This window comes from Indicator indicator, chromosome Z (genome assembly GCF_027791375.1).
Source record: "Indicator indicator isolate 239-I01 chromosome Z, UM_Iind_1.1, whole genome shotgun sequence".
Lineage (NCBI taxonomy): Eukaryota > Metazoa > Chordata > Aves > Piciformes > Indicatoridae > Indicator > Indicator indicator.
In genome coordinates, this window is record NC_072053.1 from 68,403,437 (window position 1) to 68,428,129 (window position 24,693).

Consider the following 24,693-nt stretch of genomic DNA (forward strand, 5'->3'; position numbering starts at 1 on the left):
TTTAACTCAAAGGTGAGCTGATCTGCATCCCAATAAAGGCCTTTCATACTGCCCATGGTGGACTGAAATGCAGCTGTCATCACGAGCCTGCTCTGTGAAGACTGGTGACATACTGCTTACAGAAAGCAATTCAGTATCAAAGAAGTTCTGTGCAGCTTCAGATGTCTCATCCCTTTCAACTGACAGCACTCTAAGAGACTAAGGTTGCAGGGGTTTCCCCATTTTAAACACTGGAAGCTTACTTGTCATACTCTGCCACTTCAATAGCTAAAGTATGGAAACATTCTCTTTTTGCATAGCAAGTGTTAAAATATTAACATGCAGTAAGAGTTAGCCTGCTTTCTATTTACAGGATTTCTCCACTCATATTTTAAAAAGAAAGCACTGATGATGTAATAAATTAGTTTGAGTACCATATTTCCTATTTGTCTTGTGTCCAGTTTGCTAAAACTGAATTCTACTTATACACACACAAAAAAAAATCTCACACAGAGGCATCAGCAAAACACATGGATTTTGTAGTCTTATAAGATGTACAGCTCAGAGAACCTTAGGTCCTCCTCATATTCTCTTCTACACTTTGCCAATCTGGTTTAGAACAAAAAAGTATGGCTTTGGTGAAATATTAGAAGTTATCATGAGAAACTTCTCACTGTAATCTGTAAATAGACTGCTCCACTTGCAGTGAATAGCTCAGTCAGTAACTAAAATACCAGCACAACATATGCTCATACTCAGACTCCAAAGTCACAAATACCAGGATACAGATTGCAAAGACTCAAGTCATAGAGCAATCTTAAATGTGTCTTTTTATTAAAGACATTTAAATATCCCTTTCTGTAGGAGAGGTACAATACTTAAAATGATGAAAATCCCAATCTTCAGCTGATGGTTTGCAAAGGGATAAGACATCTTAAAGATAAAATCATGTTTTCCAAGTAAACAGTATCACCAGAATTCTGTAGTTATGGAAGATATGGAAGTTAAATGTGTGAGAGTTTTAAAACATAAAGATTTTAGAAGTCAACTGGATTTTAATTTTTATAACTTTTTTAAAAATAAATGTATATTTTCACCTCTCCCCAGTCTCAGATAATGCTTTTGGATGGATTATTAGAAAGAATGGGAAAACAGGAAAAACAGTGAAAGCAGTCAGTAGCTGCCAAAATGTCATTTTCCAAGACTTTAATTTTCCCCAAATAAAGGGTTTTTTTCTTCAATAAGAGCTTTCCAGGAGCTCTGATGGTGTCCTATGGTACATTTGTTTTATGACATTTTCAGTCTTCAACTGAGGCAATTTAAACTTCTCCTTCCAATTAGTGGCTTTGTCCTTCACTGAGTGTGAAACTTAGATTTGTGTTCATGTCTTTCTTGACACAATATTCCTATGGATTACTCATGTGCCTGTCAATGTTATGGCAACACAGATCTCCGGATTTTTTTATCCCCATTATTGACAGAATATCACATTTTAAAAAATTACATTAACAAGCCTATGTAGTGTCTGAGATGTTCTGATTAGCTCAGTTTTGGAAGTAAGATGTACTTAGAGACATACATCAACCTGACTATGTCATTAAGCATGCCAAACATTACATCAGTTTAAAATAGTTTTCTTCATACATTCATGTGCTCAACTGCCAGAGCCAGAACTGCCTACTCAGATTAACATGGTGCAAATGTCAGTTGCTTTTTTATCCAATTAAGCAGGATCAGATGCAAGGAAAAATGGGTATTACTTTCCATTTAAAAGTGATGGCCAACCATGACCTCAAATTGTAACACAGATAATTACAGTTCAGTACCAGTAAGACAACTTGAGCATGTAAACTCACGAAAACTAAAAACCTGGGAGTGGAGGGGTTGACTGGTTTTTGTTTAAAACAGATGAGAGAATGCACTCATCAATGTATGTTCAGTCATACATATGCATAAGAAAAATAAATATAATCCAGTCCTTAACTGAATGCCAGTCCAGTTGACCTTTAAGTCAGTGTTAAACAGAATGAAAAGCTTTCTTTATAGGAGTCCTTTGCTGCATCTTTTCTCACTGCAAAACCCATTTTGTGGACTTGACCACTGGCGAAAAGCTAACCAACAATATTTAACTCAAGATCTAAAAGCTAGACTACCTCTACCCAATACAAAAAGTGAAGTATCTCTACCTCTCCACCCAAAAGACCTCCTCTGTGAGGCTGCAAACAATGAACAGAAAGCTGTTTAGAAACCAAAAAAAATAGATATACCACTGGTTTTCGACGGTTCAAATGAAAAGCATCAACTATCTTCCCTTCTGTATCTGTTAAACTACTGCAGGGCTGAAAGGCAAGAATGTTTACTTTCCTAGTACATGAAACAACTGTAGTATTTAAGCAGAACAGAGAAAAGGGGAAGGAAGAGATTTGGCGGGGGACTCAGGAAGAGATAGCTGAAACATTCAGTTTCTGCATCATCCCTCAGTGTTGCACAAGCATCAACATAATCACATTACTTGCTTTACTCTAATTAAGTATCATTTTAATTACATTAACATTAGAGAAATTAGATTAGCAACAAGAAATATCCTTTATTTTTATTTTACATGCAACACAGTTTATTAAAAAGTTGCTTTATTCAGAACATGAACAGTGTGAGTTTTAAACCAATGCATTAGATTTTAAGAAGAACATGAACTCTATTTCAACTGAAAAATAAAGAGTTCTACCAGTTTCGGCCTTTTTTACAGTAAGATAAATTGTATTTGTAAATGAAAGCTCTCTGTGCACAACAAACACTGAATGTACATCAGTTCCTTCTGGCCTCTCAAGAATCTAAATGCCAAAATACAAAATGCCAAAATAATGTTAAATAGATGATACTCCTTATGGAGCTATCAGGATTCCTTAAGGGAAAAGAACAAAAAGCACACAGTGGAAGGTGTCATATGCACTTTCAATTTTCAAAAATGTCTGGATAATGACATACCCTGCACAAGCTTAACAGAAATTCTAGTATGTTCTTTTGTTTGTTCGTTACACATATGAGGCCCCACTTCAAGATGTTTTCTTGCAAGGTTTCTCTCTTATGAAGCTGTTTTATTACAAATTCCCCTAAGGATCACAAAACAATTAACCAAGGTAATGTACAATATGGGTATTTCAGATGCAAGGCCAATACTGTACAAATGTGAGTTGCAACCTGGTTAAACAGTGGTACCAAATGTCTGAGAGCAAATCTCATACCCCACATTGCAATGAAACTTTAATGCCAGTAACATCAGAAGAGAAAACAGTATAACCTGAATGCCCAAATGTATTCTTCAAAGCTCTCATTTCATAGTCTTTTCATTTTGCAAATTTAAACTGTCTGAGATGATGATTCTCCTGCAACATGCATCTGCCCAGTGCTCTTTGGGGAAAGAAGAGACAGCCCATTATTTCCAGGTCTCAACCCTCTCTTACTCATCAAATAGGCATGAAGTTTTTTAGGAAAGCATTTATAGTCCTGTTACTAGCAGGTCAAATGAGGAGATAACATGCCTAACTTCCCATCAGTTTTATGGAATGTTTGAGGCCCACTGTGGATTTAAAGACTACAATTCCTGCAACAACTTGATGCACGTATCACAGGGTGGCCAGGAATACCAAGAACATGTCATTCTAGCCCTGTCCTTAAGGCCATCATGAAGAAGTAACACTAAAAGTTCTGAGAAAAGCAGTCAACAATGATGGCAACACTGGCTGTCTGAACTCTGTAAATCTAGTAGTAATTAAATGTCAGGTTTCCAAGGGAGCTCTGCTTCCTCTGAGCACAGGGTAGACTGTGCCACAGAACCCATATGGGCTGTGCCATGCTAGACTACAATTTCTGCTGCCTGATACAGAGCAAGCTCTGGGGTAACTTTTGAGACATGTAGTTCATTGTCCAGAAAACAGGACTGTAATGAAGATAATCGGCCATTAGTCTTGGGGATTCCCTCAAATCATGTAAGCCTCAATGCACCAAGTTAGAGTAAACACAACATTTGAAAGAGTACTAGGACAAGCAACTCAGCAGTTGGGTGAAATAAAATATCTGAACCTTGAAAACTGGGAGAATGAATGTAAAATGAAATCTGAGATACAGCTTTAGGGTTTTTCTTGTGAGTGACTCTTCCAGAACATGGCAGTGTGTGGATTTAAAGTGAATAATTATGTCAGAAGGAAGCCTAAAAGCCAAGACAAGGTTTCTTTCAAGATGTATAGCATGCACCAGGTACTTTCGATGAATCTGTGTAAAAGCGGATCAGCTCTTCCATGGATTACACAGAAAATTGTAAGAATCTTTCTAGTGTGATGTTACAAAGAGCATAAGGAGTCCTACAGTGAAGCATTCCTTAAAGCTTTGAGTAGACCACACTGAAAGAGACTGTTGACATAGTCTTCTTAAAGTCATCTGTCCTTCAATTTTGCCGCCATGCAACAACTATCATCCATCAAAAACTATTTATTAGAAACATATTGAAATGGGTAGGGAAGAACTAATATTTTCAAGTTCTGAAGAGACTCAGAAGGAAGTTGAAACTACTGAATTTAGGCTGACCGAAACACATGAGAAGTGCCTTAACAGTACTATAGGCAATATAATTGCTGAAATCTACATGTTGACACTATTGAAAATGATGTTATTGAGTCCCAATGTAACTGAAATGCAGGAATAAATAAACACAATGGTTCAATAGTTACAAAGATTTATAGGATGCCACAAAGAAAAATCCATTATATATGAAGTAAAAAAATGCATTGTCCTTAAAAATATTGCCTTGTCACAGAATGTAGAAGACTTGCACTATCCCTAAGTCATCTCTTCAACAATGTCAGGAGTACTGAGAAGACATTTTTACCAATGCAGATTCCATCCAGCTAAAGTTTGTTTAATACAAAAATTCAGGAAAATGCAGAAATTCTGATACATACCTGATCTGCTAATCCTGTCAATTCTGTCCATGCTGGACGCAGAGATTCTAATTCGAGGACTACTCTGATTAGAAGATTCAGAGCCTCCATCGGCAAAGGAGTCTTCAAATGCAAAGAGTATTTCTTTCACACATTTGTGACAGACATTGTGCTGGCAAGGAAGGATCAGTGGATGAGTAAATAATTCCTTGCATGCTGGGCAGATGAGCTCTCGTTCAATACCCTTAATGGTAACCTTCATGACAGAAAGATAGAGAAACAAGTGTAAGCACAGAAGATGTGAGCCACCAAGACTTAACAACACAGCTGTATGTCTGTCACCAAACCCAGGTCTGTAGTACAATCATTGCACAGTTTTAGCTGTTTCAAAGCACTCCTCTGGTTAACACTGCAAACAGATCTCAGTTAACATTTATGAAAGCACTAACAACATTTCTTTCAACTGAAATGAACACTGCTACTAGGCAAACTCATTTCATTAGGTCATGTCTGCATTGCAGGGGAGGGATGGAGGGGAGTAGTCTTAATTCCATTCAAGGATTCAGGGAAACGAAAGCAATCGTACTTCCGAACAGTAGAGATCCATACGTTTGATTCTGCTTGCTCGCTTGCTTTTCAAGAAGAGATGCAAAAAATTTTTAAAAGTCATACTAGTTAAACAACAGGCTTTCCTGCCCCGTAATTCACAATTAAGGGCTAAAACTGCTTTGACTTCCGGAGGCTAACAGTTCGAGTCGGCAACGGTGATTATATATTTATTTATCTGCTGCACAAAGAACAGACGGTGAATGTGCGGTTCTCCGCAGTCACTTAGTGACCCGCAGTCATCTGGCACTGCGCTCCGAGCCGGCGTGGCTGCTGTGGAAGCCCACGGCGAGCGGAACCGCAGTCGGGCATCAAGTTGAGGGCGCACACACCGGCTACCCATCGCCCTCAGACACCGGCTGGCCAGCGTCCGCTCACTCCCTCCAGGGTTTCCACTGCTCTGCACGCCACAAAATTAGACCAAGTTCATTTATGTGCTTCTGGGAGCGTTTCCCTCTGCGCGCACCGAGCCCCGTTTGCAGAACTCCGTCTCCAGAGCCCCGTACAAGCCCTGCCCGCCGCCACAGCACCGCGGAGCTGCCGCCGGTGCCGCTCCCTGTCCCTGCCGGGATAGGGCCGCGGGTGGACACCGAGGGGCTGGCCAACCTCCCCACCCCCTACTTCCCCCCGCAACCCACCGCTCCCCCCAGCAGCACAAGGCGCAACAGCGGAGGGGATGACAAACCCCGACACAGCAGCCGCGCGCCCCGACTCCCCGCCGGCTCACCGGGCTCTCCAGCCGATCGGCATCCATCCCCGCGGCAGCGGCTTCCAGCCCGGCGGGGCGCCGTCAGGCAGCGCACGGAGAGGAGGGCAAGGGAGACGGTTGCGCTGCCCGACGGGCGGGACCAGCCGCGGCGCCCAGCGCAAAATGGCGAGCGGGCGCGGCGCGGCGGTGGCCACGCCCGCAGTGGAGCGGGCGGCGGGTCCTGCAGGGGGCAGCGCGGCGCCGGTCCCGCCGGAGCTGTCCAGCTGCCGCCCCGCGCAGATCTTGGGGCTGCTGCCGCGCTTTGCCTTAGTTGTTGTTGCATTCTCTTCTTCTGCCATGCGGCACTGGGAACACCGCCCTGGCCAGTAATCGAGAGCCCTCAGTGTGTCCCGCTCAGCGCCCTGCCGTTGGCGGTAGCGAATATCGCACAGGTGTATGCTGGACCCCGGGGACTGCAACATCGCGACACGATGAGCGGGGCGGTTTAGGGGCGTAGCAGGCAAGCAGCAGGAGGCTTTCGTGGCAGCTTGGATGAACAAGCGGTGGGGAAGTGGTTGTACATGTCTGTGTCTCCTACCCTCCCTTTACAGCGCGTTTCTTTTGGGAGAGGTGCCTCAAGTACGCTTTTCACCACCAGCTAGAGTAAACAGAAATACTTTCAAATCTCCAGCTTTTTCAGGTTCTGGCAAGGCTGCAAGTGCAACCATTGCCAACACAAGGCTGTCTGTAGTTAACACAGCGGTAGGCTAAGGGAAGAAAATCACTAGTTAGGAAACTCAGAGTGAGAGCAATAGTGTGTCTGTATGTCACACAACAGAAAAAGGCTTCCTTCACTGAAACAGATGGAGCCTGGACTACTGAAATGCTATTGCTTTGACAAACCCTAAATTGCCTATTCATAAGACTAACATCAGGATAAGAAGTTCCTTTTTCCCCTCATAACTGCCTTTTTTATGAGTCAATAAAATAAATATGTTTGAAATATCTTGTTTGTGTTTGGTTATTATTTACACCTGTACTTCGGTGACCTGGACATGACATCTGAACGGAAAACTACACTCAAAAATGAAGACAGAGGTGATTTTTTTTCTCCCCTAATACTATAAAGATGTTATTTCACATTTACTTTGGAAACCACCCTCATAAAAATACAGAGCAATGCACTTGAAATTATTCTGATAATGCCAGTAATGCACAGTATGTATATTCTAACTTAAATATATCACTTAACTAAAGGAGGAAGAGGTTGATAAGGACATGAGTTGTCAGCTTTCCAACCACAGGATCACAGGATGTCAGGGGTTTGAAGGGACCCAAATTGATCATCGAGTCCATCCCCCCTGCCAGAGCAGGACCATACAATCTAGCTCAGGTTAAGGAGGAACACATCCAGACAGGCCTTGAAAGTCTCCAGAGAAAGAGACTCCACAACCACTCTGGGGAGCCTGTTCCAGTGCTCTGTGACCCTTACAGTAAAGAAGTTCCCCCTTTCTGTTGAGGTGGAACTTCCTGTGCTGCAGCTTACATCCATTGCTCCTTGTCCTATCACAGGGAGGCTCCTGACACCCAGCCCTCAGATATTTATAAACATTTATTAAATCCCCTCTCAGTCTTCTCTTTTCCAGACTAAAAAGCCCCAGGTCCCTCAGCCTCTCCTCATAAGGCACTTGCTCCAGTCCCCTAATCATCCTTGTAGCCTTCTGCTGGACCTTCTCCAGCAGATCCCTGTCCCTCTTAAACTGAGGAGCCCAAAACTGAACACAATGCTCAGGTGAGGTCTCACCAGGGCAGAGTAGAGGGGGAGGAGAACTATTTTGTGTAATGATTTGCAGGTACCCTTTAAACACCTCTACTATCCCTAGATTACCAGGCTTTTGCCTACATTAGCTGTCTACACTACCCACTGTTGCTGCTAGATGTGGTTGATCTGAGGCCAGACGAACTATCAGCTGCAGACAAGAGTGAAGACCTTTTGGCTCTGTCACCTATTTTGAAACAGTATGAAGAAATATTGTCTTTGATGGTACAGTAAAGCAAATCATTCTATGCTGTATTGTCTTTAATGGTACAGTAAAGCCCATCTTTGTCTTCTTGATGGCTACCTTTCAGTTGTATCACCCTGAAGAACCAGCAAAGGCCTATAGACCTTGGGTGTTTCTAAACAAAAATAACAATGACTTGAGGATCTCTTACCATAAAATGAAAAACATCAGTCCCTGATCCTCTGATTCTGTTTGTTTACCTGCTCTGCAGAGATGTGTTACAGACTTATAACCCTCTTGGCTGGGTGAGTTCCCATAACCTGATCATCAGAACCAAACAAGTTTGGAAGGTCACACAAGCCACTGCTATGCACAGAGTACTGAGCCAATAAAGACTACACTCGTCAAACTGGGATTGCAATCAGCTTTGGATAGGATTTGTAGCTAGCACATATCAATGTGTGCTAAGTTGGCTCAGTACATCTTCACTCCACTTACTGGCGTGTGTATGGTACTCTGCTTCATGCCCAAGACACCTGCAAAGTAGAAGTCTCAAGGGAATCCAAAGAGCAGCTACAGACAACAGTCCATACAGAGGTCTCTGCTGTTTCCCTCCATACATTGTAAATGCTTGCCATGTAAATTAAAGGAATATAATAGAAAAGCTTTATCAAAACATGTGACACTCAAATCAAAATACCCTCCAGCTCTGAACTAGGAAATAATCATATGTGGAAACAATTTTTTTACTGTTTTGATGAAAGTTTTGATGAAAGGAAATGTAATGTTTATAACACCATGGAATCATTCTGGGTGGAAAAAACCCTTAAGATCATTGACTCCAATCATTATCTTACTCTGCCAAGTATGCTGCCAAACCATGCCCCTCAGCACCACACCTCTGTGTCTTTCAAACATCTCCAAGGATGGGGATACAAACACCTCCTTGGGGAGCCCATTCCAGTATTTGATAACCCTTTCAGTGGAAAGGTTTGTTCTAATATTTAACTTAAACATCCCCTGATGCAACTTGAGGCCATTTTCTCTCATCCTTCCACTTTTTACTAGGGAGAAGTGACCAACATTCATCTTATAACAACCTCCTTTCAGTTACTTGTAGAGAGCACGGTCTCCCCTGAGCCTTCTTCCCTTCAGACTAAACAATCCCAGTTCCCTCAGTTTCTCCTCATAAGACTTGTTCTCCAGACCCTTTACCATCTTTCTTCCCCTTCTCTAGATATGCTACAGCACTTCAGTGTCTCTCTTGTAGGAAAGCCCCAAAAGTGAACACAATATTAGGGGTGCAGCCTCACCAGTGCTAAGTACAATTACTTCCCTGGTGCTGCTGGTCACACTGCTCCTGATGCAGGCCAGGATGCTGTTGGCCTTACTCATCACCTGGGCTCACTGTTGGCTCAGACCCTCAAGTCTTTCTCTGCCATGCAGCTTTCCAGCCACTCTGCCCTAAGCCCATAGTATTGCATGGCATTATTGTCACCAAAGTGCAGGACACAATACTTGGCCTTTTGGAATCTCATACATTTTGCTTCAGCCCATCAATCCAGTCTGTCTAGGTCCCTCTCTAGAGCCTTTCTACCCTCAAGCAGATCAACCTTCCCTCCTAGCTTAGTGTCATCTGCAAACTTACTGAGAGTGCACTCAGTCCCCTTGTCCATATCACTGACAAAGATATGAAACAGAACTGGCCCCAGTCATGAGCCTGTGAAAAATCACCAGTGACCAGCCACCAAATGGATTTCACTCCATTCATCACAACTCTCTGGGACTGATCATCCAGGCAGTTTTTTACCCAGCAAAGAAGCTACCCATCCAAGCCATGAGCAGTCAGTTTCTCCAGGAGGATGCTGTGGGAGAAAGTGTCAAAGGCTTTATTAAAGTCCAGGTAAACAACATCTACAACCTTTCCCTCATCCACAAAGCAGGTCTTCTTGTCACAAAAGATCAGGTTTGTCAAGCAGGACCTTCATGAACCCATGCTGCCTGGGCCTGATCACTTAGTTGCAGGACACATGCTGCATAATGGCACTCAAGATGATCTGCTCCAGGACCTTCTCCAGCACCAAGGTCAGACAGACAGGTCTGTAGTTCCCTTCCAGCTCTTCTCGTAGATAAGCTTCACATTTGCCAATCTCCAGTCAGCTGGCACTTCCATTGTTACCCAAGACTGCTGGTAAATGATGGAAAGTGGCTTGGGGAGCATTTCCATCAGTTGTCTCAGTACTCCTACCCTGTGTATGTGTAAGTGGTGCAGAAGGTCACTAACCATCTCCTCTTAGGCTGTGGAGGGTTCATTCTACTCCCCATCCCTATCTTCTAGCTCAGAGAGATGTTTTTTCTGGCAAACAACTAGTCCTCTTACTAAAAAACAAGGCTAAGAATATATTGAATATCTCAGCTTTTCCCTCATCCTTTACCACTGTGTCCACCCTTGCATCCAACAAAGGACAGAGATTCCCCTTAGTCCTCCTTTTGTTACTAATATACTTGTAGAAACATTTCTTGTCCTCTTTAACAACTGAAGCCAGATTAAATTCCAGTTGGGCTTTGGCCTCTCTGTTTTTCTCTATGCATAGCCTTGCAACAGCTTTGTAGTCCTCCTGAGTGGCCTGCCCTTTCTTTCAAAGACTTCCAAAGTTTCCCTTTTTTCACTGGGTGTCAGTGAGATCTTCCTGCTCAGCCAGGCTGGACTTCTTGTCTACAATTTGGTATTTCTGCACATGGAGAGGGCCTTTGCCTGCACCTTTAAGGCTTCCCTCTTGAAGAGCGTTCAGACTTCCTGGACTCCTTGGCCCTTTAGGACTGCCAGTCTCCAAAACAGACCAACGTTTGCCTGCAGAAAGTCTCTTTACTTCTCCAACAACTGAGACCTCTGCCATTTCATGATTGCTGTGCCAAAGATGGCCCCCACCCATTACAACACTCACATGTCCTCAGTTTGAAAACAGCAGGTCCAGCAGAGCATCTGCCCTAGCTGTCTCCATCACCAGCTGTGCTATCCTCCACACACTAGGAACCTCTGGGACTACTGCCTCTCTGCTCTATTTTATTTATAGCAAATGTCAGGAAAGTCAAAGTTCCCTATCACGCAGCCCAGAACACCCTGTCCACCTCCATAGCTGCTAGTAAAGTTTGTTGCATTTCCTCTCTCCAGTTCTTCATGCAATTTGTTTTTTGTACGCCTGACTAGTTCTATCTCTTACTCTCACTTGGAAAAAAGCTGAAGTGCTATGACAAGAGAAATGTAGATCAGTCAATATGTGAAACCAGGCAGAAGGGAGGGCAGAAATCAGTTTCACCTGCAGGGTCTAGAAGAGAGAGTATGCAGAATTTGAAATGCACTTGAAATTATTTTTACATACTTTTCAGATTCCCACCATACAGGTTTTATGGATTGTATTTAGTGGTATCTCTTTCTCTAAATGCTTGCTCTGGAGAAATTATTCTGAAGCTGTTCCTTATGAATCACATAAACAATCACAAGTAAGTTTCTTGGTAAGAACAGATGGCAAACCAAAGCAAACAAGTGAGGGGAAAAAAACCAGAGAGAATGAGGAGTTTGATTAAAAGATCCTTATTTCAATGAAATCAAGAGTTAGTAAAAAGGACCAGTGCCAGTAAAAAGTGTCAGTATCGCTAGCATCTCTGAAATTCACATCAGTTCATATTGGTTCATTGATTTTATTCGACTTACAGGAAAAAAATGGAAAATGGTTCTACCAAGTGGATAACAAGTATTGGTATCAGTTACACTAACAAATACAACTATTTCTTTACAGAATCTAGAAAGTGTTAACTTTGTAGTTAACTCTACAAGAAAAGAAGATGCATTCCAATGAAGAAAGCATGCATTATGCAAGTAAACTGATTTTGAGCAGAGTGAAGATAAGTAATTGTAGGAATGTTCATGTGTTTGCTGAAAAAGCAAACTTAGAGAGGGGAAAAAAAAAAACAACCAAAAACCACCATCCCCACCTCCCCAGCCCCACCATAAAAAAAAAAAAAAAAAAAAAAAAAAAAAAACCAAAACCAAAACAACAAAAACTTGAAAACATTTCTGGAATCCTATGTCATTTTGAGACAAGTGAGTGTCCATCTTTGTTGTGATTTGAACTGGGATTTCAGAGTCCTGAAAGAAGGTAATACAATCTCCTTCTGCCTCAATGCCTCTGATACAAAATTAAATTAATTGTTGATCTATCTCACAGGGGTATTGTGGAGTGCTCAGATACTGCTGTGACATTTGTAACAGGTGCCCCAGAGGCTCAGAATTTCTCACAGCGTACAGCAGTGAGCCTAAACAGATGTCATGGATATATGGATTACACAAGTCTTATCTGGGCTAAAAGTTTTACACATGCATCTGCCTGTTCCAGGTACAATGTGCAAGTTGTGTATCTGAACCAGTCACAGGAGGACAATCAGCACAGAGCATTAAAAGAGATCACAGGTTTTCAAAGTGACATTCCCCCAGGGAAAAGCAGTATGTAATGATTTGCCTTGTTTGAGAGGCCTGACAGAGGCTGCAAGCTGAGTGGAAAACCAACATGGATGCCAAAAGAGATCATGGGCCCAGCATCTCAGAGCTGATGTGTGACACCTGTTGAGAGCCTACACAGTGGGAGGTGAGCATGCCAGTGTAAAGTATTGTTATCATGTCCTGATTCTGTAGAAATTTTTGTCAGCAGAAGCCAGATTCTTAGCAGTTAATTCAAAGCATGTTTAGCTCTCAGGATTTCTTGCAAAAGCTGTATTAACGTGGGAGAATAGGAAAGGGAAAATAGGAATGCTGGCACCTGTAAGCATCAATACCCAGCCCCTAAGCAAATACATTTTAGCATCCAGAAGAGTTCTTGTGCTGGCACCTGAGAAAACTGCTGATCTATCCTAGCAGAATATCTCCAAGCTGCTGGATAACATCAATAAACTACAAAGGGGCTATAATATAAAGCCCCAGTCTGGAAGTAAAGACATGCAAATGGAAAATGTGAAGAACAAGAGGTCTCAGAGCTGGCACTTAGAGAGCCTCAAGTACTGATCACCACTATGGAAAGTCTGTGAAGGTCACACAACTGATACTGTTCTCCCTTATGTAAGTGCAACAAATGCCTCTGAGGATCTGTCTTGACATGCAAAGCTCTATGTATAAACAATGGCACTGTTTATAATAAACAAGCATATTTCACACTTACTGTGCTGACTCACTGTCTACCAAACCATATGCTCTTTACAGAGGGCTGCTGATTGAAGCTATCAACACAGCCTGTTTAACTGTTAAGAGAATGGCAGATGTAGCACCCTCTTACAGTGAAATCACTGGCAAGAAGGGTTTCTTGCCTGAAACCCTTTATGATATTGTGTATTGTGTAAAATGGACAGGAGAAAGAATTTTGATGTCTTTTCCTTTGGAGGCCCAGGCATGGATATTCCCACACAAGGAGAAGCAGAAACTCCTCTGTCACCCACTCTAAAGGTTTATCCATGACTTTTAGAAGTGAAAATCAAGAAGCGGGAAGAGAAGGAAGGGTGGGCACAAAATCATGGTTTGAAGGTAGCCTCTGGAGATAAACTAGAAAGTATTCAGAACAAACAATCTTTCCATTAACACCACTGTTTGACCCACTTATTTTCAAGTTTAAAAATACCATGACTACTTTGTGTTTGTTTTTTTTTTTTTTCACACACCGTAGTAGAGTCTTTATAGGGATGGCAGATAAGGCATTCTTGTTTTCATATGTAAGCAGATCACAAATACAAGAAGTTTGAATCCCCCCTCCCTTATATAAGAAAAACACATGCTAGTTTCCCTCAAAATATTTGCAAAGTCTGAGTCATTTCCTGGGGGCAACACTTTTCACTCCAGCTGTGTCCACAGGCAATCCAGCTGTGGATAACAGAAAAAGCCCCTCGTTAATAGACTGACATAGATGCACCACGGAGGACAAACTCCCACACGTACAGTAAAGGGTTGTGACAACATCAGATACTTAACTGTGGCAGGCTGGATGACACTCACTTTTTTTTTTTTTTTTAAATTTTTTTATGTTTTCATCCCACAGCCTCGGAAGCGTGTGGCAAAATGTTAGGCGAGTCTTTGAAGTACATCAGCTCTAAAGATAAGTTCCAGCCCCCACCGCAAATATTTAAGGAAGGAACCAACTCTACCCTCCAGCAGCCTGCCCAGTGGCACGTCGCTCCTGGCGCTGCAGCTTCCCCACGCCTGCCCGGGCTTCCCGAGGATGGCTACGAGGCCGCCGCGCCGGCACGCTGCAGCCGGGGATCCCCGCACGGGTGAGTTCATGGCCGCGCCGCCCCTACCTTGTCCCGCTTCAGCAGGTCCAAGATGTAGCCGAACCGGCTGCTGTCCGAAGCCACCGCCATGGCCCCACGCTCCAGGGGGAGCAGCTGCCCCGCCGCTATCCGCGGGGAGCCGCCGGTGTGCGAAAGATGCTCTGCCCGCCTCCGCTCCCTACCCATCACCCCCCCGTGGATGATGCTCAAGGGACCGACGGTTGCCCATGAAAACCTCGCACCCCAGCAGCAGTGCGGGCAAGTGGGCAGGGCACATCAAGGAGGACAACGAAGCTGGTGAAGGGCCTGGAGAATAAATCTTATGAGGAACAACTGAGGGAGCTGGGACTGTTTAGTTTGGAAAAAAGAAGGCTGAGGGGAGAGCTCGTTGCTCTCTACAACTACATGAAAGGATGTAGTAGAGAGGCTGGTGCGGGTCTCTTCTCACAGGTAATTAGTGATAGAACAAGAGGGAATGGCCTCAAGCTACAACTGTGTAGGTTTAAACTGGACATTAGTAAAAAATTTTTCACAGAAAAAGTGGTCAAGCATTGGAATGAGTGCCCAGGGAGGTGGTTGAGTCACCAACCCCAGATGTGTTTAAAGGTTGTTTGGATGTGGTGCCTGGGGATATGGTTTAGGGGTGAACTTTATCAAGTAGGGTTATCAGTTGGACTTGGTGATCCTGAGGGTCTTTTCCAACCTGAATGTTTCTGTGATTCTATGAAATGGCCAAAGTGCCTACTAATGTAATGTACATAATTGCATGTATGGTCTGCCTCATATGTTTGCACTTGGTGTGTGGCATGTCTGTGGGGTAACTCAAAGAGGAAGAAAACTTCCTATCATCTCTTTTCCAGCATTTGAGGCCTGATTCTGCTGTGTGGGATGAGATGGATATAACATATCTGTATACAGCTGTGGCAGGACTGGAACCAGTAACTCAAGGAAGGCCCCTGCATTGCTGGAGAAAGTCAGCCCTCAGGGCCTGTTGAAATGTTCACATCAGGTAAGAGGGACAGCTACTAGAAGACACACTGCAAAACTCCACCAAGACACAGTGGGCAAGGGGCCCCCACAGAATTGCTGGGTAATGGTGTGTGAGACCTTGCGGACATCACATTCCTGCTCCATGTCTGTCTCCACTCCGTGATGCTACAATAGCTTGCCTCTGGTAGAGGAACCAAAGGTCAATTCAGCCTACACCTGGCTCATTTCTTTCTCCTCTGATCTCAAACTGTCCCAAACCCAAGGGCCCCAGCCACCTCCAAGACCCTGGGGGAGAGAGACAGGTGAGTGAACAGCTAGTATACTCCTCTTTCACGAGCTCTCTCCCAAACTGAGAGGTGGAAGAGGACGAGTCAGCCTTATGCTGCAGCTATCAGGTAGCCCATGGAGCACATCACCTCTGTGTGGTGAAAACATACCAACGGGTGTTTAATAACAGTATAGTGTATCCCCTCAGAGGCTGTTATTTCCTAAGCATACTGATACGGTAGTAATGTTATCCCAGATTCTCTCTACAGGTTACTTTCTGAAACAATATACCATTTCTTTCCCAGGAAATAGGACTCATGAATAGCTACCAGACTTTTCTGTTACTAGATACAGTACAATTATATGTATCAGATGACTCATTAATCAAATAGCTCATTATTGGAATATAGACAGGCTTTAAGCATTCCACATATCACTTTTGTGTAAACAGCCCAAGAATAAACATCTGGCAGCAGTGCAGGGGACAGCCAGCTCTCTTCAACCATGCAGCTGAAAGGTCCTTCATACATTATTTAACTCAGTATGTGATATTTTGCTTCTCTAATCTAGTTCCAGCTCACCAAATGGCATTCATGTAGGAAATTTTTGCTAGTGTAATTTCGAGTCAGTGCTGAGCACTGTCAGAGAGCAGGGATGGCCAAGGCTGGGGCGAGAAAGTGCCTGAGGGAGTGCCTCAGTTCTCCCAGGCTGCTCAAGTTCAGTAGTCATTGACAGGACACTGTGATGATGTTTGCAGCCTCAGCAAGAGTGGCACTCCTGCATCAAAGAAGTTTGTGCTATGTTATCAGAGTGAATCTCCAGCTGATAACCAGTACTGAGCAGCAAATACACCTTTGACCTAATCGCTCAGTAATGACAGGCTTTGTGAAAAGCCAAGGAAATTGCAACCCATTCTGCTCCACAGCGCAAGAAGACAACATGCAGCAGTTTATTTCACTGGAACCCTTTCAGCTGGAGGCATGTCTTCACCTGAATCTCACTGGAGTTTTGTTATGTTCATGTAAAAAGACCCCCAACAACCATCTCTCAAAGCCTATGAGAGAAGGGGCTGCCCTGGTGGACCCACTATGTACCTGCTCCAAATTTGATGCCTGTGTCTTGTGTTCTTGGGCTATGAATCACAATGGTATTTTGAACGATGCACTCTGAATTTCTGGCCACTGTCTCATGATTTCTTTTCTGCACCAGTGCGATTTTTTTTTTCTTTGCTTTACTTTGTGCAACACATTGTAGGCTACAGCCAGTCTGGGCTGAAATTCAAAGGCTTGAGACAGAGATGATGATTCCCAATTGCCCTCCCATGCCGTCCTTCTATAAATTGATCAACACATCAATTACAGCTGAGTTGTCACGTCCTGCAGAGCAGAGGAGTGCTGTGGTTCTGATGAGAGTGCTCAATAAATGTGAAGAGATGTAAATGTGCCTTACGACAAGAAGTCAACCAGGGCAAGAAGGATATGGGAGATGGGAGAAGCTGATCATTTTTTCATGCTCTTTTCTTACAGTGGTTTAGTTTCAGCATTAGGTCTATTAGTAGTCCAGGTTTGGGTGGCTGCCAATGACAGGCAAAAAGGAGGATGCCACAAACAGCTTTTCCACTGATTTCACAGCTTTGGCAATGGCATCCTACCAAGTAGCTTTTGCTTGGATGAGCCTGGCTTCTGTATGACAGTGCTCTCTGCCATCGGCCCTGCAGATGGGTATAATTCTGCAGAGTTCTGCAAGCCTGGGCAGAGATCCAGACTAGCTAGGAATTTGGGACTATTCTCTGCAGCAAATATCAAGCCATTCTGAGGACTTCTGTTTACGTACTTTCAGATGGAAGATAGTTTATGCTAGCCTTTGTCTTGAGTGGCTGCAGACTGACAGGGGAATGTGCACTTGGATGGCCAGAGACAGATGGAGAAGCTTTGTGTGGCAGCTGGTGGCCTTTCACCACTCTTGGTAACTGGTTGCTGTGTTTTATACAACCTTTACTGAGTTAGATTGTATGTCAGAAATAGCTGGGAGCATCTTCATCAGGGGTCCATACTGGTGTTGTTGTTGAGGGGGGAATATTATTTATTAATTACCCTCACAACAATAATAAATTATATGGCAAATGGGTATTAATAAACATAGTAACCCTTTATTAATAAAAATATGCCAAAACTCGTTGAATAGGATTGTTGTACAGTTGGAAGATATATTTACAATAGGAATATGCAGTCTTAGGGCAAATACAAACTATTCTATCCAAATTAGGAGGCAACAACTTGGAAAGAGAAAGTCCCCAAGAGCAGATAGCATTCGATTACAGCAGGGGAAGGCTCAGTAACAACCTTTAAACCCAAAGGGCAATGAATTAATTACTCACAGCTGGGTTTGCCCACATGGGGGGTGCTGCTGCTGCTGTGTTAGCTTTGGGGTGCTCTTGTACGGTGCGGCACAGCAGATTGCTGGCAAGAAGAGTTCACTGCGTGGTCCCAGGCTGATCTGGCTTCAGCAGATGGCAGGCAGTTAACGACACTTGTTGTGACAGGCGCTTGCTTGGTTTCTGGATAAACTGAGGCACGGCATGATTCTAGTGGCAAGGGGAAGCAGGCTAGGTGGCTTCGGCTTCTAGGCTCGTGGCTTCTCCGACTTGCATGTGTATGGCTCGTGGCTTTATCCCAGGCACTCGAGGCAGGGCAGGGCAACTCGAGGCAGCTTCTACGAGACGGGTCCAAGTAGACTTGAAGCAAGGTTTGAAGCAAGGCAAGGCAAGGCAAGGGTGACTACCAAGTCACTTGTATATATACAAAATGCCAGAGATCAATTGGTCCAATGGGGCACTGAGGCTAACGTGTAGATGGCCAATGGAAAGGCATTCTGCCAGGCTACAACCCTAAAAGGCAGAAGCAAAGACCTTGTATCTGGGAGAACAGTGGTCAGCTTAATTGCACTCACCCCAGATAAACATCTTGTTTACCAGACAGGCAAAATTCCTGTCCCCTTTGTTCCTTTTCCTGCATTGCCCTGTTTTTCTGCAGGAAGGAGAGGAGAGAAAGGGACCTTGTCTAGACATCTTAAGGCCTCTCTGGGTTTGTCCTGGGACACGTCATGGCCCTACCATGACAGCTGGGACCAGTATTGTTTAAAAATCTTCATCAATGACATAGACAGTAGGATTGAATGCACCCTCTAGCAAGTTTGCAGATGACTCCAGGCTGAGTGGAGTGGTCAATATGCCAGAGGGATGAGATGTCATCTAGAGAGACCTGGACAAACTAGTGAAGTAGACCCAGGTGAACCTCATGAGGTTCAACAAGGCCAACTGCAAGTTCCTGCACCTGCTTTGGGACAATCCTTATTGTCAATACTGTCTGGGGAATGATGTGATAGGGAGCAGCCCTACAGAGAAGGACTTGGGGCTACTGATGGACGAAAAGCTGGACATGGTTCAGCAATGTGCACTTGCAGCACAGAAGGACAAGCACTTCCTGGGCATCAAAAGAAACATGGGCAGCAGTTTAGAAGAGGTGATTCTGCCACTCTGCTATGGTGAGACCTAATGTATAGTCCTGAGTCCAAATGTGGGGAGAAGAAGGACAGGGACCTGATGGAGATGATCCAGAAGAGGGCCACAAAAATGACCAGAGGATTGGAACACCTCTGCTACTAGAACAGGCTGAGGGAGTTGGGTCTGTTCAGCCTGGAGAAGAGAAGGCTTCAGAGAGATCTTATAGGAGCCTTCCAGTATCAGAAGAGGGTCTACAAGAAAGCTGAGGAAGAATCATTTGAAAAGGCCTTTAGCACTAGGACAAGAGGCAATAGTTTTATACTAGAGAAGGGTAGATTTTGATTAGGCATTAGGAGGAAATTCTTTACTATGAGGCGGGATGTAACACTGAAACAGGTTACCCAGGGAGGTGTTGGAGGCCCCATCCTTGGAGACATTGAAGGTCAGGCTTGATGGGGCTCTGAGCAACCTGATCTAATTGGGGTTGTCTCTGCTTACTACAGGGATGTTGGACTACATGACCTTTAAAGGTGCCTTACAATCCAGGGCACTCTGTGATTCTATGATCTGTTCCACATAAATTGCAGATACACAATTGCTTTTCACACTTTTCTTCCTTTTCCTAGAATCACAGAACTGTTGGAATTGGACCTCAAGGATCATCTAGTTCCAATCCCCCTGCCATGGGTAGGGACACCTCACACTAGATCAGGTTGCCCAGACCCACATCCAGCCTGGCCTTAAAAACCTCCAGGGATGGGGCTTCCACCACCTCCCTGGGCAACCTGTCCCAGTGTCTCACCACCCTTATGGCGAAAAACTTCTTCCTAACATCCAATCTGATGTTAGGAAGAATCTAACCATTTAATTTTTTTTTCCATTCTCCCTAGTCTTATCACTACATGACACCCTAAAAAGTTGCTCACCAGCTTTCTTCTAGGCCCCATTCAGACACTGGAAGGCCACAATAAGGTCTTCTCGGAACCTTCTCTTCTCCAGACTGAACAGCCCCATCTATCTCAGTCTCATAGGAGAGGTGCTCCAGCCCTCTGATCATCCTCATGGCCCTTCTCTGGACACATTCCAGCACGTCCAGATTCTTTCTTAATAGGGTCTTCAGCACTGGACACAGCACTCCAGGTGGGGTCTCACCAGAAGAGAGAGATCACACCAGAGCTCTCCAGCTCTCACCATAGCACCTCCCTCAACCTGCTGGCTATGCTTCTCTTGACACAGCCCAGGATGTGATTGGCTTTCTGGGCTGCAAGTGCACACTGCTGGCTCATGTTGAGCTTCACATCCACCAGCGCTCCCAAGTTCTTTTCGTCAAGGCTGCTCTCAAGCCAGTCACTGCCCAGACATGATTTTTGCTTGGGATTGCCCCGACCCAGAGGCAGGACCTTGCATTTGGTCTTGTTGAACCTCATGAGGTTATAATGAGCCCACGTCTCCAGCCTGTCAAGGTCCCTCTGGATGCCATCCCTTCCCTCCAGGGTGTCCGCTGCACCACACAGCTTGGTGTCATCAGCAAACTTGCTGAGGGTGCACTCAATGCCACTGTCCATGTCGCCAACACAGATGTTGAACAAGACTGGTCCCAGGACTGATCCCTGAGGGACTCCACTTGTCATTGGCCTCCACTGGGACATGGAGCCATTGACAGCCACTCTTTGGGTGGGGCCACCAAGCCAGTTCTTTACCTACTGAATGGTCCATCCATCAAATCCAGACTTTACCAGCTTGGAGACCAGGATGTTGTATGGGACAGTGTCAATGACTTTGCTCAGGTCCAGGTAAATGACGTTAGTTGCTCAGCCTTCATCTATTAATGTTGTGACCTTGTCATAGAAGGCCACCAGGTTTGTCAGGCACAATTTGCCCTTGGTGAAGCCATGATGATTATACCAAATCACCTCTTCATTATTATTCTGCCTCAGCAGTGCCTCCAGGAGGATCTGCTCCATGATCTCACCCAGCACAGAGGTGAGACTGAATGACCTATAGTTCCCTGGGTCATCCTTCTTCCCCTTTTTGAAAATGGGAGTTATGTTTCCCCTTTTCCAGTCAATGGAGACCTCCCCAGACTGCCATGACTTTTGGAATGTAATAGAGAGCAGTTTAGCGACCTCATCTGCCAGTTCCCTCAGCACCCCTGGGTGTATCTCATTGGGTCCCATGGACTTGAACACTTTCTGGTTCTTCAGATGGTCACGAACCTGATCTTCACTCACAATGAGCAGTTCCTTTTTCCAGTCCCTGCCATTATCTTCCATTATTCCAGGACTGCGGCTGGAGCCCTTGCCAGTGAAGATTGAGGTAAATAAGCCATTGAGAACCTCAGCCTTCTCCATGTCACTTGTCACGAGCTCACCTGTTTCCTTTCTGAGGGGGTCCACACCTTCCCTAGTCTTCTTTTCACAAGTAATATATCTATAGTAATTTTTGCCATTCCCCTTGATCTCCCTGGCTAAATTTAATTCTAGCTGAGCTTTAGCTTTTCTAACCAGGTTTCTTGCTGCTAGGGCTGCTTCCTTATATGCCTCCACTCTAGCTGTCCTTTCTTCCACTCCCTGTAGAATTTCTTTTTGTGTGACAGTGTGTCCAGGAGCTTCTTTTTCATCCAGGCAGGTCTTCTAACATTCTTTCCTGCTTTCCTCTTTGTGGCTATACCTTGCTCCTGGGCATGGAGAAGGTGATCCTTAAATACTGACCAGTGGTCCTGGGCTCCTCTTCCCTCTAGGGCTTTTTCCTACAATACTTTGTCTGTCAGATCCCTGAAGTGATCAAAGTCTGCATGCCTAATGTCCAGGGTTGTAAGCTTGGGATACATCCTTCTAGTTGCCCTGTGGATCTTAAATTCTATTGCTTCATGATCACTGCAGCCAAGGTTATCCCTGAGCCTCACGTTGGTCACCAGCCCTTCCCTATTGGTGAGAATAAGGTCCAGCATAGCACCTTTCTCGTTGGTTCCTTTACCATTTGGAGGAGGAAGTTGTCATCTATGATACCTAGCTGTGTTGTCCCTCCAGCAGATGTCAGGTTGGTTGAAATCCCCCACAAGGACAGCGCTTGTGAACATGAAGCCACTTCTGTTTGCCTGTGGAGGGCCCTCATCTGTTCGTTTCTGCTGGCAAGGTGGCCTGTAGCAGACCCCCACAGTGGCATCACCTTCCCCTGTCTTCCCTTTAATCTTCACCCATATGCTCTCATATGCTCTCAACCAGCGCATCATCCTTCCCCAGGTGGAGCTCTACTGATTCCAACTGCTCACTGATATAGAGAGCAACAGCTCCTCCCCTCCTACCCTGCCTGTCCTTCCTAAAGAGCTTGTACCCATCTATGCCTACATTCCAGTCTCAGGAATCATCCCACCAATAGCCACTATGTCATAGTATCCTGGCAGCACAGTGGCCCTTAAGTAGTCCTGTTAGTTGCCCAAGCTGCATGCATTTGTGTAGAGGCACTTCAGCTGGGCTGGCCATGTCACCCTTGATTTCCTCGGGGTGTCCCAGTGCTTCATCCTTGGCTTGCCTCAGGGCAACAACTTGAGAGCCCTTGCTATCATTCGATCCCTCTACCTCTGGTGAACTGTCCCAATGTTTATCACAGGCAAGCATGAGATTAACAACCCCTTCCCCCTTTAAATCTAGTTTGAAGCCCTATCAATGAGCCCTGCTAACTCCTGCCCTAGAATCCTTCTCCCCCCTCTGGGACAGGTGCATCCCATTGGTTGCTTGCAGTTCTGGTGCCCTGTAAACTGTGCTGTGATCATGAAATCCAAGCCCCTGTCAATGACACCAGTCCCAGAGCCATGAATTGACCTGTTGGCTCCTCCTAAATGTTCCCTTGTCCTTTGCCAATGTCAGAGGGATGGAGAAGAACACATCTTGTGCTATCGATCCCTTTAGCAGGTGGCCAAGGTCCTGAAGTCTCTTTTGATTGATTGTGAGCCTCTCACTGCTGCATCATCACTACCCATCTGATCTGAAAAACCAGAAGTGGGTAACAGTCTGAAGGACTCATAAGGGTGGGAAGTTTACTTACGACATCCTTTACCCAGGCACCAGGGATACAGCAGACTTTTCTATTACGTGAGTTTGGTCTGTATATCAGACCCCATGCTCCCCTCAGCAGGTGGTTACCTACAACAATGACCCTTCGATTTTTCTTTTCAGCGTCAGTTTTTATGGCTGGTCTGAGGCTCATCAGACTTGGTGGCACTTCTGGCCCTTGTGGCACTTTTGGTCTTTGTGAGCCCTTGTCCTTGCTCACCACTAGTTCCTCCTGCAGAGCCTCATACCTGTTCTGCAAGGGCACTCTGGGTTGTGCGCTTCTTAAAGAAGCACATTTGCTCCATTTGTATGGTTTGTTTCATTGGGTAGCTACCTGTTCCTGTTGACCCTGCACATGTGAGTTGCTACAGTTACTGCAGAAGGGCTGGGGGGCCTTGATGATGAAAGGATATCAAATCCTCTGCTCAAGAAGAGTCAACTCCTATTCTGTATTTGTAAAGATCAATTTGTGAAAGTTAGCAATTTCCCTCTCACTCTCCCTAATGCTTCTTAACCTGCTCCCTGAGCTCCAACATTTCATCCTGAAACTCTGCCAACCAAATGAGCAGGTCAGAAACCTGCTCACACCCCACACACCCATAGTCAGTGTTGACTCCTGTTGCCTGTGAAAGGCTGTGGCATTTGTCACAACTTATGGTCTGGATGCCAGTACCCATTTTTGTGGGTGCAGAGAGCACAGTCTTCCTCCTCCGAGTGGCCACCATCGTGCCCTCAGTAAAAGTGAAGCACCTTGTGTCCTGCCCACACACCCTGCTTATGCCAACTACTCAGCTGACTCAGTCTCTATTTGTTCTCCCTGTGCCTGCTAGCCTGCCTGTACCAATGGCCGCTTGCTCCCAGGCGTCTGACCACACTCCCTCCCTCTCGTGCTCTGCTCGCTGGGTTCCAATGAGCAGAAAGGCTAGTTGCCTCGCAGCTTGCAGTCTGAGAGCCTCTTCTGGTTTTGCTGGGTTTAAAACTGACACGGCTTCTCCAGGAATGCCCCCAGCCACACCACCCTCTCAGGCACCCTAGGAGAAATGCCGAGTTGGGCTGGATCACCTCTCCCCCTCTCTCAGTCTCCCTGTCTCTGGGAGCCCTCTTTTCTCTTCTAAAGATCTCAGCAAGGCACAGAGCTAGCTTTTGTTTTGTCTCTCAGGTTTGTTCCTTTTTGCAGAAACAGGATGTCAAAAATTAATTAAAACTTTCATTTATCATAAAAATATCAAACTCATGACATGTCATATTATGTTAAAATGAATGAGTAGAAAGCTTTTATTTGCTTGCTTTCACTTCAACTTGAAGCAGGCCTCCCAAAAAGCAATGCCAGTTTATCAGCTGATGTAAACTAATTTGTATCATT

General features: G+C 44.8%; 1 protein-coding gene across 3 annotated transcripts in view; it reads right to left on the reverse strand.

Annotated features, from left to right (window-relative positions):
- TRIM36 (tripartite motif containing 36) overlaps window positions 1-14,609 on the reverse strand; it is a 30,068-nt gene extending 15,459 nt beyond the window's left edge. Inside the window, exons 1-3 of one of the 3 annotated variants that reach the window (XM_054397684.1) lie at window positions 14,547-14,609; window positions 4,935-5,169; window positions 2,166-2,195 (exon numbers count right to left, since the gene is read on the reverse strand). In XM_054397684.1, coding sequence (XP_054253659.1) covers window positions 2,166-2,195; window positions 4,935-5,169; window positions 14,547-14,609 — 328 coding nt within the window. Of the gene's footprint in view, window positions 1-2,165; window positions 2,196-4,934; window positions 5,170-6,246; window positions 6,274-14,546 lie in introns of those variants that run through there. The other 2 variants (XM_054397685.1, XM_054397686.1) reach the window with 2 other exon arrangements.
- Between the last annotated feature and the right edge of the window lie 10,084 nt (window positions 14,610-24,693).